This window comes from Anopheles nili, chromosome X (genome assembly GCF_943737925.1).
Source record: "Anopheles nili chromosome X, idAnoNiliSN_F5_01, whole genome shotgun sequence".
In the NCBI taxonomy this organism is placed as follows: Eukaryota; Metazoa; Arthropoda; class Insecta; order Diptera; family Culicidae; genus Anopheles; species Anopheles nili.
The window spans coordinates 7,800,565-7,815,640 of record NC_071293.1 but is presented as its reverse complement, the minus strand read 5'-3'; the positions used below and the strand labels follow the sequence as shown (position 1 = coordinate 7,815,640).

Genomic DNA, 15,076 nt, shown 5'->3' with positions numbered 1-15,076 from the left:
GAAAATGACGTGAGGAAGATTAGGGATACGAAAGGAAACAGTGATAATCCGTAAGCAGTCGAAGAAATTTGTAAGCCGCAAAGACAAAAATTTCAACAACAAAATCTTTAAAACTAGTAAAACAAACAGCACGTGAATGTCCTTGCACTCTTACACGAGGCAGGCGCTCGAAATATGGCAGAAAACTGCGCGATATAAAATTAAGTTGAAGAAAAAAATTAATCAATAAATAAGAGCGTTACAGTTTAAAAAAGTTACGTACGTGATTGGTCTATTCATCAATGTAATAAGTAAAGTAAAAGGGAAGTTAATCGAAGTATAGCAATCGTACTTGAGCATTTTGGGCATGAAATGTTCACGCTTTACTTCGACAGTTGGTAGGATTGAAATACGATATAAATAAAGGTCATTATTCTACTGTTCTAGTTTCATCATTGTAGAGTTGAGTAAATCAACAATACGCCAAAATTTCCAAAGAAACAAATCGATGCAAATAGGAAGGATAGCTTGAAAATCGGCAAACATGAGCTACACGTCAGAAACGATAAAGTAAGTACGAAAAAGTCAACCAAATCAAAAATTCAAGGCATTAGCAAACACTAACTGGAAAATATAGCTGCGTAATATCGGGTTGTTGCCTTTTTGTCCTATTGATTGGTGTAATAAACATTTTTGATTGCGATGTGTGAGCGAAATTCCTCATCACTTTATTCAACACACGTTTGGTTGATAAGCAGAGTTAACAAAATCAAAACTGCATTTTTTGCCTTTTTCGCGTTTCTCTGAACGATACTGGTGCGTTTGGCGAACAAGAAAGCAAGCAAGAAGGAAATACACTCAACAAAACATTTTAAAAATGCACAAAAGACATGTCAACTTTGTGTAACAGTGTACACGAAACGGTGGGGGGTTGAATTGTATCATATTGTTTGTTAAAACTGCATGAATAACTTAGGTGAGGAGCAGCGGAAGGAAATAAATTCGGAGGAGTAGGATAGGGCTATACATTAATGACTGATTTTCTCTGATGTTTTCTCTGCTTCGCCTGTTACGCGTTCAGCATTGTCTTACACGCTACAGCTTTTTTAAACCGTTCTCAACATCACAGAGAGTGATAGTGTCTTTAGTACGCATAGGAGCATCGGCGGCACAATCTAGAGGTTCTTACACATTAAACATATAAACTTTCCATCGTCTTACGGTAACAGATAAATTATGCCATTACGTACAAGTTTGCAAATCCGTCGATACATGTTGCTTAGAAGCGTTTTTTTTTTCATTAATTAACATGTTTTAATTTTGTGTGTGCCTGATCAAACAGCAACACGACGACATCATATATAAAGTGACGTATGTAACTATTATCCTAGCAAACATAGTAACAGCAGCAGAGGGATAGAAGGATATGTGCCTAACGACTGTTCTCAACAGCAGGTCCCGCAACAGACCCACCCGAATTAGGGATACGAGTTACAGACATACGGGCTTGGAGGGGTGGGAAATTTTGACATGAAACATACAATTAAAAAATTCCAAAACAGAAGTATGCCTAATAGCAACTCAATACGGAATACAAAATATAGTCATAATAATAAAGGTAATATTAATAGTAAACGAAACGAAATAAAAACGCAAAAACGATAAAACAGTAAACACTAAAACATTTGGACGTGTCGTGCAGCCACTCGAACGCATACATCCGGGGATGCATTCGGGAAACACCCACGCATCGAAATGCAGTCTGCGTCGCGTTTGCGTGGATGGCGCCATTATTCCGACGCGAACATAGAAAAATTGTCAAAGCTGATCGGCTTACCTTGCACGGAATCATCGTCCAGATCGTCCTGACTACTCGACAGACGGGCTGCTCGGGTGTGGCCGTGGGTGACGGAAGGCACGCGGACGAAAGATGGATGGAAAAGAAAAAAAACACGAAACACGATAAGTGGCGCTTCTTCCAACGCAATAAAAAGGGAAAACCGGGAAAAGAGGAAAACCGAGAAAAGCCCCCGCCCCCCTCCTTGACCGGAAGGGTGACACAAAACGGGAAAGAAAATGTTCTCACATCGGTAGGATTTGCCGGCAACACCGTTACGGTTGTAGAGCAAGTTCTCCAGGTGCGCGATGCCACTGTTGTTGACGATGCTGAACCCGAGCATGGTTTCGATCTGCTTCCATCGGTGCATCCGCTCCTGCAGATCGTTGGTGACGTCATTGAGGGCATTCCGGGCCTCGACGATGCTGCGATCGACGTCATCGATGCTTTTGCCGTGCGTCGAGACGAACGCACCGACCAGGCTCGAACGCTTTTTGCGCAGCTTTTCACACGCTTCGCGTGCCTGCTCGAGCTGCTTTTCCGCCATAATGCGCTTGCGGATGTGGTGCTTGTTCTCGAGCTCGTACGTGAGCTGCAGCCAGTTCTGGAGGCCCTGCGGGGGCGTCCAACAGTGATCGTGAATCTCCACCTCGGCCCGGTTCAGCTCGGATCGCAGCACCTCGATCTCTTGCTTGAGCTGCTGCAGCTCCAGATCGGAGCTGGACGAGGAGAGCGTGGGCGCTTCCCGGAGCCGCCGTTCGAGGTCCATCTTCTCCTTCCCGACGTTCTCCTGCTCGATGCGTGCCTGCTCGAGCTCCTACGAAACGAAACGGCAATGGTTAGGTGGCTTGTTGAACCGCACGGTGGCTCGTCCCGGTTTAGGCTTACCTTCTGCATCTCTTTCAGTGCGACTTCCGCCTTCAGCAGACCCTCGACGTCCTTCGCCATGCGCCGGATGTGTATTTTGGCGCTCTTGTTCTGATGATAGGCATACCAGCTGCCTATGATCGCCGTCAGCAGCAGCGTGACGAGCAGCAGATCCTTCCACCGCGTGCCAGTTTCTGTAGGATGTGCAAAAGGGCACGAAACAATCCAGCGTTAGATATCACGCTTGGGTTTTGGAGGTGTTCCGCATTAAATCGCAAAACAAAAATCGCATACCGCGCGGTGGACCGAACAGAACCGCATCCATCGCCTTGAGGGCGATCTTCTGCTTGTGGATGGGATCCTTGATGCCGAGCACATTGCTCACGTAGTGCATGTTGTTCACCGCGAGCCGCGGCAACACCTTCCCGGTGACTTTGTGCAGGCGGAAGAGATGCACGTATTGTGGCAGCTGGACGCTTTGCGCCAACCACTCCGTCGTTTGGTCCACCGTCCAGTTGTGCACCTCGGAGCGCAACCAGGCTTCCCACAGTTCCTTCACCGATATGTGCATGTCGTCGTTGAAGTGGAACGCCTTGTGCCGCTTCTCGTAGCCAGAGTCGTACTTGAGTTCTTCTCGCAAGAACTAAACCCATGGTTGCCCGCGGGTAGAAGGGGAAAGAAAATCATTAGCAAAGGGTTTTGGGAAAACGCCAGCAAACACAATGGAGGTGTAAGATATCGTGATAAAAAAAAAACGAAACCAGCAGTACAGTAATCGACGGCAGCACTGGTGACACGTGTCGGAGGAGCGAATTCTCATCGTCCTTTTATGGCCAAGGATGGGGAAAGTAAGCCGGGATCCGTCATTTACTTACGTCGTCAGATTCGGTCAGATCAATATCACCGTTATCGTCGTCGTCGAGCTGGCGATGCAACGATCGAATTGCTTCCATGCCCAGTTGGTCGTGATGAGCCAGACAGTCAATGTCATCGATGGCGCAGGAACCTCCGGCATCGCCACCGATCATCGCCCCGCTGCCGTACGTTCCTGAAATTAGGAATAAAAAATCTTAGGATTTAAGTCAGTCATTTCGTTCTTTTACTTTGTATACAACTGGTTGGCAAATTGATGGCAGGGGAAACTGACACGCGAACAACACCGAAAGGGGGGGAAAGCTTTGGCGATCAACAAAATAACCAACATAGATGGAACAGTAATGCTGTTTTTGTTTTTGGTATGTTCTTTCTGTTTGGAACGTCTTACAAACAACATTCAGCATCAGCATGTTAAATGAATCAAAACCGGAAATAGCGGGGAAGAAACATCAATCTTATCAGCATATGTTTGCTGTAACAGTTGTGGGTTGTCTTTAGCAACGGTACGATTAACAGCTGTAAGTTTTAACATTTAAACAACCAACTAAATGGCTGCGAGATTAAAGGACGATCTGCGAGCAATTAAGTACGGGCATATATCGATAAACTTGCGATGCATTTAGGACAGTTGAAGCTTCTGTAAAAATGAATTGAAACATTTAATTATGAGCAAACGGTTAACGCATGAATGGGGTGAAGAATATAAGTGAAATATTAAACATTCTTCGAACGACGATGGCTGCAAAAATCAGGAAATAATTTACAACTCGCACTTGCGAATGCAGGCGATAAATTTCTGCTGAGGAAAGAGCTATTATTGTCAATGTGGATATCCAAAACCCCCATCGAGCTGGAGGGTTTTTAATTATGTTCAATCATTTTTTAATTGTCTGTTATCGGGAGCTACCTTAACCTACTCGCGAGCAACTGCAACTCGGATGCCTGTAGTTGAAGGTAAGTCGTATTAACGCACAAGGTTTTGCATTAACTGTGTACGATTTGGAAAGAACGATTACTGAGACTGCAGCATTTTAATCAGCTTTAAATAAAAAATTGCGAATCGGTCTACAGGTAAACGTACCGTTGCATGTAAAATTTACTTTTATATTGCAACTCTACACCGTTTTTCATTCCATCGCGTAGTTTTCTGAGTTGGAACATAATACAGCTGATCTTGCGTAAGTAGCAGAGGCACAGCACACGTTTGAGACCTTTTCAAATACTTCCTATCTTAATTAAATAGTGTTTTAAAATACATCATCTTTAGTTGGGTATTTATGATACATATTCTTAAATTTTGTTCAAATTGTTAACCATATCTGTTAAATGTAATTTCTAGCGTATTCTATAATACGGACGATCTAAAATTAGATACTCTTCGCATAAAAAGTAATTTAAATTTATCAAACACAAACACCCAAACTTTATCGCCTATCATTTAATATTCGTAAGCACCAAGCGTGAAGATCAAACGTTCCGCGCAAAAAAAGCAACTTAAACTCTACGCTACACAATATCTATTGTCCCAGGTTATCCGATATGCTACTGGGAGTGCAATATAAAACCACTTCACCTACTCCTCTTAACGACACTCCTCTGTGAGCTCTTCCCGGGTGAAATACGTTCCGTAAGTTTACCTTTAGTCAACACAAGGTAATTAAAGTTAAACAGTTTATAATCCCAGCACACAGATAAAGCACGTATTCAATCTGAATAAACAAACATGCCTCTACCATGATCAGTGCAGATGTCGACTGTTTGAAACATGCTGGAGATCGTTATTGTGGATGAATTTGCTTTGATAAATTTTGCTCTCTTTTCAAATGTGCATCATCAATGCATGCCAATTTTTTTTTCGCTATCGAAATAATTCGTATCTAATGCTGATTTAATTGTCTCTAAAGTATGAGAAATCCTTGAGGACGAACATTTTTCATAGAACATTCAATTCTGTTATAGAAATAATACGATTCTAATGCTTAACTAAGAAAAACGTCTCTACAGCATTAAACTAGTGCATGTTTGAATATAGACATTTTTGAAAAAAATCTATTTCTGTAATCTGGCATGACCGGTATTGTGCTGTTTATGTAAGCACGTTTCAACAACTCATTAGAGTGGGCCAGTATTTAATGATCTAGCTTTAAGTGCCGCAGGCAAAACAAGCTTCATTTACTTCGACGAACATCGACAACGCTGGAGGAAGCCAATGTCTAATGAGAATTCATTTAGGGACCAGCCCTGGAATATTCAAATCCCTTAATGGGGAAAAATATTAGTTATAAAGCGGGAACGATTTACGGCGCTAGATGAGGAACGGTCGACCTGAACCGTGGAAGCAACGTGTCCATAAATGCTGTATTACACTCAAACACAACGAAACAACCGCACACACATATTCATCAAGCTGGTTTAGGTGTCGCATAAGCTGCATTCGAAGTTAAGTACTGAAGCATATGAGTAAGGATGATTTGTAGTTTTTTTTTTGCTTATTGTGAATATACTCCGGCTTTTCTGAACTCGTGTTATAATCTCGTGTTTTTTAGCATTAAAAGTTAAATAATTGAGCGGATTACATATTTGCCAATTTTGAATGTAATCCGGCTTTTCTAAACTATTCCTAATCTCGTTTTTTAAACATTCGAAGTTAAGTACTGAAGCGGATAAGTAAGCATGATGTGTTATTTGTTTGCCAATTGTCAATGTACTCCGCCTTTTCTAAACTATTTCTAATCTTGTTTTTTTTTAATCAATTCTGAAATATGGCTACGTTGAACATTCGTAGTTAAACTTTTTGTAATTAAAAAAAGTGCATCAAATTCAATACCAAGAGTGTGAACTCAAAAAAATGCTTTTTTTTACTCGTATCTTCACTAGTTTGTGAGCCTATCACAACCAACACAATTGTGCAACGACTCTACATTAGTACTAAATGCAAATAGAATAAAAACCTATTTCTAGATACCTCCCAAGATCCAGTCTTTGATGCTTTAGCCCGACAAAAAAGGAACTCGGACCGGAAGTTAAAAAGATGAAATATATCATAATATAATTATTTACAGGAGCAAGCCCTCGAGGAATGTGCTCCAGAAAATACGCTTAGATTTTGATAAAATACATTATCTATCTCAAAAGTATCGCCTTAAAACACCTGCTGCGATTTTTTTTCCTGGAAAGTATTATTAGCAAGGCAAAATCGCCCGGTTTACGGAGCAAAGCAAAAATCAATTTGTAGTCCATTTACTTCACGAGAATCGATACAACAACAACAAAAAAGTCACCCCCCCCCCCTCCCCGCTCCCCTCTCCGCCCCGTGCTTTGTCTCCACAAAGACGCAGCACTTGTGTACACAGATAAGAAGCGCGCGGTTATAACAAATGGTCCTGGAAATGCGCTGGAAGTGGAGCATATCCGAAACGGAATTAAACACACAATAAGGGGTCCCGGGATTTCCGGTATCAAAACGCGCTTTGGCAGGAAAAAGGCATGCGCTGGGCTGAGCTGCAAATAGGGAAGAATAAAAAAAACAACAACGAACAAGCCTGGAAGGACGCTTCCTTCGTGGCGCATCATCGAAGCGTTAGGTGGGTAAAGGAGAAGGTGGGGCCACGAAAAGCTCGCACCCTCCGGTACATACCGAACTCGTGGTGGACGGCTTGGGACATCGCCTGGCTGAGAACGGTGTAGGAGTTGCGCGTTTCCAGCGGTCGGCTTGGTTGCTGTTGCTGCGGTTGTTGCAAGGATCCGACCTGTGGGGACGATGGCGGTTGTTGTTGTTGTTGTTGTTGGTTCCCACCCAAAGTCGGCGTGGCAGTCAGCTGCCTGGAGACGGTTCCAACGGATGTGGCGCGTTCCGCCGACATGGCCGGTTTGTTAGCCGGTGCTGCAAGAGCGGAAGGATCCTGATGAGGGCCGGGTGGCACCTGGTGGTAGTGGCTCGGAAGTTGCTGCTGTTGATGGTGGTGGTACTGTAAGGGTGGTTCCGGAACGGCTGGTTGATTGGGTTTAGCTTGATAGGCTGATTGGGGATGGTGCTGCTGGTGTTGCTGGTGTTGTTGGTGCTGGTGTTGTATGGGTGCCTTCGCCGGTACTTCGGCACCGCTTCGATCTGCGTCCGCAAGGCTCCCCAGCGGCAGGAGCAGCAGCGAACAGCAGCAGGCGAAGGCGTTGAAGTTATTCGTTAGATATCGCATCTCGTACTGGTGGAAGAGAAACCAAAGCGTACAATTAGATGTTTGGCAGCAACACATCCCAACACATCCTCAAGCAATGTGCACAGGTCTCACGCAATGGGTGCTGCTCCCGTGAGTTCGAACTCTCGATCACCCCGCAACCGGCAACACACTAAAAGACCGTGTTATCCTCGATACGTTCACCACCGCGGTTACACGTTGAATGTGGCTAAACTTCAACACCCCCAAAAAAGGACAGCTCGCTTGCGGGTCAGTTCGGAACGTGCGATATAGTGACGGAACCCCGAGCCAACACACTCACACCCGGGCCGAATGGTGTGTGGCTTTCACGCATCACTGGTTAGCGGCCAATCGAGACACCCGTTACTCACATATGGCTCCGCCAAAAAGGTGAATCATCAGATATTGTAGCTATTGGTGCTCGCACCACCGTACGGGTCTCACACGAGTGGCCGGCTTGCCTGTGATGTCGATCAGCATCCGAGGTCACTCGCCGCTTCGTGCGCCAAAACAAATCTTCCAGGCGGACCGAGTGGGTGTGTGATGCTGTTGGCACGACGAACCGTTCACGTTGGCTTTGTTTGTCTTGGCACTGTGGTTCGGCCAGCGATGGCTGGCGAGTGGAACTGCACGAACACGGCCACGGCGCAACGGTCGCTGGGGTCACTGCAGCAGGGAGAGCTTGCCTATGGAGCGCGCGCGATTGGAACAACAAACGCCTATTTTCGGCTTGGCGTCGCATATGCACGTTGGTGCATGCTTTGTTTTTTTGCTTGCTGTCCCTTTTCGACGTTTAATAGCGTTTTGTTTTCACAGGCGCGAAAGCAATGATATCACCGTATCGGAGCGCAATTGTACCCTGAGCCAACGTTGGTCGAACACACAACCGTACACACGCACAGGCACACGAGCGCCAAAAGTTTTGCGCGAGCAAATAAAGAACGCGAAGGAAAAAAATTGACACGGAATAGCGGCGCGATAGCGCGAATTGATTACTCACGATTGCTATCAAATGCACACTCCGGACGGGCGTGATAATCTCATTGCTGCTTTTTAGCTTGGAGCTGTCAAACAGGGCAGCATCCGGCCATCTGATGATGGCGGCTCGTGTAAGTGTTACACCGCAGGAATGACGGCGGGCACAGATGGTTGCAATGTGTTGCAAAGTTCACGCTACGGTACGTTCGCACTGGTACGGTGAGAGCGCGACCGTGCGATGCTTGTTTGTTCACTCCTACGAACGCCTAGCGAATGCCCACGGAATGAGGGACAAGTGCACTGGTACGCCGATCGACAGATTGAAGCGCTATGCTGCGATTTCGCTCCTACGGATCGTTATTTGCGAGCCAACCAGTTCTCGCATGTGGGCTACGGAGTTCAGCTTGCTGTTGCTGTTGCGCTGTCATCGGATATGCGCGCACGCATACACGCTTACCCGCCTGGGGCGACCGTGAGAGTTCCATGCAATTGTGCTTGGCACACGTACTCTGAGCCGGATGCGCAGCACTGGGGCACCGAAGGTGCGAACAATATGATTCAGCCGTTGACCCGTTCGCCCTCGCACTCTACGATGCTGTCACACGCAGCAACCACCTTGACGGTGGCGTGTTCAAGGTTTCACTAGGGCCGCACACTACGATCGCACAATCGGTTCCGTTCTTCCGCGTTGTGCGGCTACGCTCGCGATAACTATTAACTCGCACAGTTGAGCTGCTGCAACAGCAAAAATACTACTAAGGCAGAGGCGGAAAAAAACACACAACAGTAACCTTCGCGATATTGCTACGCGCACACTAAGCTAGGCAGCCTGCTCGTGTCATCCTTGCTGCGCGTACATTTCATGCGTACCGATTTCATGAGCCAATATACACGAAATCATCCACGATAAAAATACACACAAACTACACGCTGCCCCGTTCCTCGTTGACATCCCGGCAGGTCGCGACGATGAACGTTAATGGAAATGAAGAATATTTTGGACTGCGGGCGCCGAGTGCGAAAGAGAGCGAGCTTGGATTCGCGAGACAAGCACAGTGACGTTGGAGCAAGACAGGTAGCACATCCAACAATACGAAAGGAGGAAAAAAAACGTGCCAACACTTCTACCTGCGAAGGGTAGCACATACAATTGGGTACTTACCATAACACCACCTATTTCGACAATGCGCATTTAGGATGTTGAAACTTAAACCTACATAGGAAATGCCAGGGAACCAACCAAAAACAAATGAGAAATTGGGAAATGTGCAAAATCTTTCGATAGAAAGGGGAATGGATTCAAGGTTATGCAAGCTTCACACGCAGGAGGAACACGAAAACATCTTCATTCTGACAGATAAACGTTCAGTCGGCCGATCTGACAGCTGTTCGGCGGTTGAATGTTTATTATTCGATCTCGTATATTATTTTTCACGATTTATAGTTTCATAAATGCAATGCTTGATCGTAGGAAATATTGTTGCGTTTGACTTACTGTCTCTGACAACCTCTTGATAGTTAAGTCAATGCATCTGCATTTACCATAATAATACTCGAAACTCGCAAATGATATTCATTTTAGTTTTTTACCTTGAATAATAGGATCTAGTTAGCCATATTATGAATTATTCAAGCAATAAAATATGTTTTCAAGTCTAATTTATTTAATTTTTCCCTAAAAATAACTAATCAAAATATAATTATTTTTTTTTGCTTTGCTGTTACATGGCTCTACAGCTTCAAATAGCATTAATCTATCGTGACTATACAAAGCTGGCTAGTTGTTCCAGCAAAAGTCATTTAATAAATTATTGCAGAAAATAAACCAACCCTCCAATAACAGCGTAGTTCGTTCGGAACTCGAAGCTATCCTTTACTAGTTCATCGTACATACTATGGGTGAAATTTCTGCTGTGAGACCAACCACTAAAGCCAACTTTGGTGAAACAATTGTTTTCGGAGGAGCCTTTACTCTATCATCATCGGGCATAATCTAGAATGAATAATTATCGGACTAAGAATTATAACAATATTACCAATATTGTACCCATACCTTATCTACAACATGTTTGGACACTAAGCCGTCTGGACCAACGTACAAAACCGAAAAGCCATCGTACCAACTGCAAGAAAGAAAACATTTTTCTTAAAGCTGTTCGCTATTAGTCTTAAATTTCATTGATAACTTACGACTCCTGGTCGTCGAAAATTTGCTTCAACTTCCACAATTTATATTTCCAAAACTGAAGCATTACTTTTAGCGCACTAATCCCGCGAATGCGCCATCGCACCTTCACAGTATTGTCCTCTGGATGCTTAGTGATTTTTAATATCTCGAAGGTAACGTAAGCGAACTTCAAATGACCTACCGTCCGTAGCAATGCTATTTGTTTCACGTAGTGATACAGCCCTCTGAAATGAAAATGATGCTTTTTCGTTCATTGGGGTTCTCCCGATTCATAAAATCGATTGATTGGCTTTTTTACTCTGTTCTTATTCCGCGGATATTATTTTCGAATATCAAATTGGGATTGTAGATAGAGTAGTCCAGAGGTTGAATGAAGAGTTTGGGTAGAGTTTGTGATAGCACATTATATACTCTATGAAGTTGTTCTTCCGATGGCTGGTTTTCTTTGGATGAACCCTAAGATACCGAATCATGTGCATGTTATTTATTAAAATATTGTGTAAGGATGGCAAAGATTCATTCAAGCAATGATCTTACCTGCGTTGAAGACGAACCAGCGTCAGAGCAGAAATGTATTGCATCCCTAATGGATGCGTTCAAATCGGACGATTCTGCTTTACTGTTGAATGATGAACATTTGTTTTCGGATTCAAATGCATTAAGAGCAAATGCTTGCAGTCGTATAGCACCTGACCTGCATAGATTCTGTATTTTTCGAGTTGAGGTTAGGAGGAAGAGAGTGAAAATAGATATTATTATTATGCAATATCGATCAGACGGCGTAAGTTCGACAAAAAAGGCATACATTTGAAATGACTTTGGAGACTTCGTCTAAGGAGGCCCGATGCGATTTGTAGTCGCTCACACTTGTGTAAGGCCGTGAAACGAAAAATCCTCCCAATGATCGGTATTTAAGTGAAACAGTGCGTAGATAGTTGGCCATGATTTTCAATCGGTTCGGCCTCACAATTTTTATTTAATGGAGAAAGTATGCACTAAATTTGTCTTGCCGTTAACAACCGCACAGATATATTTCTGCATTCCCTTATTTTAGTATTATTATGTTTTCCTAGCTATCGCAATGTCAAAGCACACCGGAGAAAATCGACGGTAGCCTGTCGTTGAGGTTGACGTTTTGTTATGTCAACGAAATTGTTAATAGATTTTTATTTACATTGAGACGAATTGCGATGGTACCGATTTAAACAATTTTAGCACATAGTAGGTTTTTTTGCTATAGTTTTGACGATAAATCTCAAATCAACGCCTAAATCTCTTTGTTGAAAAATTTAGAGCTTTTTTTGTTGACTTTAGACTATAATGCAGATAAACAGCCAAAAAGGCTCAAATCCTTCCAGACTTACTATTCTACATTAACTTTAGTGATGTAGCTTTGAAATGAGCCAGTTGCAATGCCCTCTATCAACACATATGGTTTGGTCTAAAGATGATGGCAGTGGAAGAGTGGTCTAATATGGCAAATCAGCGATTGCTGTGATGTATATGAGAGGTCTAACGTCAATATATTCACATTTTGACGAATACTATGTCGGCGAAATATAACTGATTAGGGACCGTATTGTTATGTTACAATGCGTATTGCTATATTGTATACATGGTTTAATCTATAGAATTGTGTAGTAGAATCTGTGGACTAATATAAAAATTTGTTTGAACTATCGTATGATAGAGTGTGTGTACACGTTAAAATTGTAACATTTGTTCATGCAGCTCAAAAACACTTCATTAATGGCTTTTCCCTCATCTGCTAACCAAGGTATGATGGTAACAAATAGCAATTGAACTCGTCTAAATATTAGGGTTGGTTTTAACAAGCTGTGTGTAAACGTTTATAATATTTTTTTTATTTTTCTTACAGACGTAACTAAAAAAATTCTGGAGGATATCCAGATGAAAAAGCAACTACTACAAAAAGGAGTAAATTCGCACACTCCCAGTTTTGGCAGCCTTTATACATCTTCCCCTGGATTTGGCAGTCTTTATACGCCTTCATCGCTATTTCAGCTACCAAAAGTAAGACTACATACATGACATATTTATGCATGTATGACATATATGACGCTTTGTCGAACATAAAGTTTCTTTTTTCCATGACGCAGTACGCATCAAACACCGGCCAGTCCAACGAAACCAATCAAAGCATCTCGAAGGGAGTTTGGAGTCAAGCCATAAATCAATCGTTTGGGTTTTTCGTGCCTCAGGATTCATTATTCGGTAACAATATTCTGCCGGTTCTGCCTCGATACGACAACCCGTCGATTCATTACACCAGTGTACCCAAATTCTGAGGTTAAGATAAGTATAGTGTGACCCTACGGCATCTCAGCGGAACGCGAAAACGAACAACAGCAAACAGCAGCAATGGCGGCATGCATCAAGCTGAGAAAACTTGAACATATTCTTGAGATGATAGACGACTTCGGTTATCCGAAGATAAATTTGGAGCAATATTCGACTCCGTCTCACATCGCCGCTCAAGCACTGTATTCGATTCAAACTAAATTTGGGGATATGCAAGGCAAGGATGTGCTGGACCTGGGATGTGGCCCTGGAATACTTTCTATCGGTGCGGCTCTGCTCGGTGCTAAGCATGTACTGGGCGTTGACATCGATAGTAACGCACTAGAGGTTAGGATAAGCCATGAGGGTTTGAGCCTCTACGATCGTAAAACGCCAAACAATTATCGTTTAACATGCATGTATGTTGGCTTTCGTTTTTTTGTGTGCAGATCTTCGAATGCAACTGTGAAGGTATCGAGCTGGATAACATCAGCTCCCTGGAAGCGGATGTGTTGAAGCTGCCTGAAAATCTTCCCAAGCACTCCTTCGACACAGTAATACTCAACCCGCCCTTCGGTACCAAGCAGAACAACGGCATTGACGTCGCTTTTCTCAAAGTTGCCACCGAAATGTCGCGTGGAGCTATCTACTCGATGCACAAAACGACGACAAGGTATGCTGAAATTCTAAATGGGCTGCTGGTGGATATATTAATGTAAAATGCCTCTTGTTTCCCTTCATTAGACAATACATCAAGAAGAAAGGCAAGGAATGGAAGGTGCCAGGGCTGGTACTCGCGCAGCTGCGCTTCAATCTTCCCAAGATTTACCATTTCCATAGAGCAGAATCAAAAGACATTGCGGTAGATTTATGGCGCTTCGAAGTTCCGAAGCAGGATTAGGTTATTGCTTCAACAGAAAAGAAAACGTCAATATGGTTACTTAACCAACGCTACAGCTGCGTAGCTATCTTGGTCAGCAGTAGCAGACTCTTGAATCGTTCGTGACTGTCACACTATCCCTTTTTCCGGCCTTTTTTGTCGTGATCACCAACACCGAGGTTGTAATGGAAGCAGGACTAACCGGTTCCCTGGCGCAAGCCATTGCAATACGTTAGTTCTTGACTCCCCGAGTACGTCACTCCGAACGTAGCATTTTTATATCAGCATTTTAACGTCATATTTGGCAACGTCCGGCCATGGCAGCTCAACCAGACCAGGGAAGAAAAAAAATGGTAAAAAGTGGTTTAGATAACTTTAGCAGTAGATCAAAATTGGGAAGCAGTTGTAACGGTGAATACATAAGCTGGTAGACCGACACCGTGCACCGTGACACTAGCGGATTTTAAGGACTTAAGGTTCAGAAGGCCAATTCCTTCGCGTGGCCGAACCCGAGTTCCGCGCGTCAACAGTACACATACAAATTTATGGCCCTTTCACAAACCATTGCAACAAATTTACCGAGGTGGATTTAAAAAGCGACAGTATGTTTGCCAAAAAAACGCGCATTAGATTCCATAAAATACGAATGTACGCAATTTTCAAGGAATTTGCCATTTTTTACGTCAAAATAGTTTACCAAGACTCGTCCGTTCTATGAATGTATTGTATTAGACGTCCGGTATGATATTTGTTGGCTCGTTCACATCCTTCGAAAACGTGTAGTGTAACTAGGAATCCGTTTGGCGTTTTCTATTTCTCTTTATTTGTTTGCTCTCAGTTTGTATACTATAGTTACGCGTAAGCTGCTATCGGGCATGTGCCTTCGATATGAAATAAAAATAATATCTAATACACACAAACGCGGGGGTTAATTTGAGAAATGAAAATATATTGCAAAAGGTGAAAAAAAATTTGAG

The 15,076-nt window shown here is 43.4% G+C and overlaps 4 protein-coding genes across 4 annotated transcripts; 2 read left to right on the top strand and 2 right to left on the bottom strand.

Annotated features, from left to right (window-relative positions):
- Positions 1-1,769: 1,769 nt before the first annotated feature.
- LOC128728282 (stromal interaction molecule homolog) lies at positions 1,770-7,248 on the bottom strand. Its single transcript, XM_053821902.1, has 6 exons — positions 7,197-7,248; positions 3,559-3,731; positions 2,978-3,326; positions 2,705-2,877; positions 2,066-2,633; positions 1,770-1,864 (listed from the first exon to the last, which is right to left on the bottom strand). Exons 1-6 carry the CDS (start codon positions 7,222-7,224, stop codon positions 1,770-1,772), a joined length of 1,386 nt encoding a protein of 461 aa, XP_053677877.1. The 5' UTR covers positions 7,225-7,248.
- Positions 7,249-10,399: 3,151 nt separating this feature from the next.
- Positions 10,400-11,968, bottom strand: LOC128728804 (uncharacterized protein C6orf136 homolog). Its single transcript, XM_053822451.1, has 6 exons — positions 11,724-11,968; positions 11,456-11,623; positions 11,217-11,374; positions 10,921-11,142; positions 10,784-10,853; positions 10,400-10,723 (listed from the first exon to the last, which is right to left on the bottom strand). Exons 1-6 carry the CDS (start codon positions 11,859-11,861, stop codon positions 10,607-10,609), a joined length of 873 nt encoding a protein of 290 aa, XP_053678426.1. The 5' UTR covers positions 11,862-11,968; the 3' UTR covers positions 10,400-10,606.
- Positions 11,969-12,638: 670 nt separating this feature from the next.
- On the top strand, positions 12,639-13,227 carry LOC128728285 (SOSS complex subunit C homolog B). Its single transcript, XM_053821905.1, has 3 exons — positions 12,639-12,695; positions 12,798-12,952; positions 13,039-13,227. Exons 1-3 carry the CDS (start codon positions 12,644-12,646, stop codon positions 13,225-13,227), a joined length of 396 nt encoding a protein of 131 aa, XP_053677880.1. The 5' UTR covers positions 12,639-12,643.
- On the top strand, positions 13,223-15,019 carry LOC128728284 (rRNA N6-adenosine-methyltransferase METTL5). The gene is made up of 3 exons (XM_053821904.1): positions 13,223-13,567; positions 13,669-13,892; positions 13,964-15,019. Exons 1-3 carry the CDS (start codon positions 13,301-13,303, stop codon positions 14,118-14,120), a joined length of 648 nt encoding a protein of 215 aa, XP_053677879.1. The 5' UTR covers positions 13,223-13,300; the 3' UTR covers positions 14,121-15,019.
- The last annotated feature ends 57 nt before the right edge of the window (positions 15,020-15,076 follow it).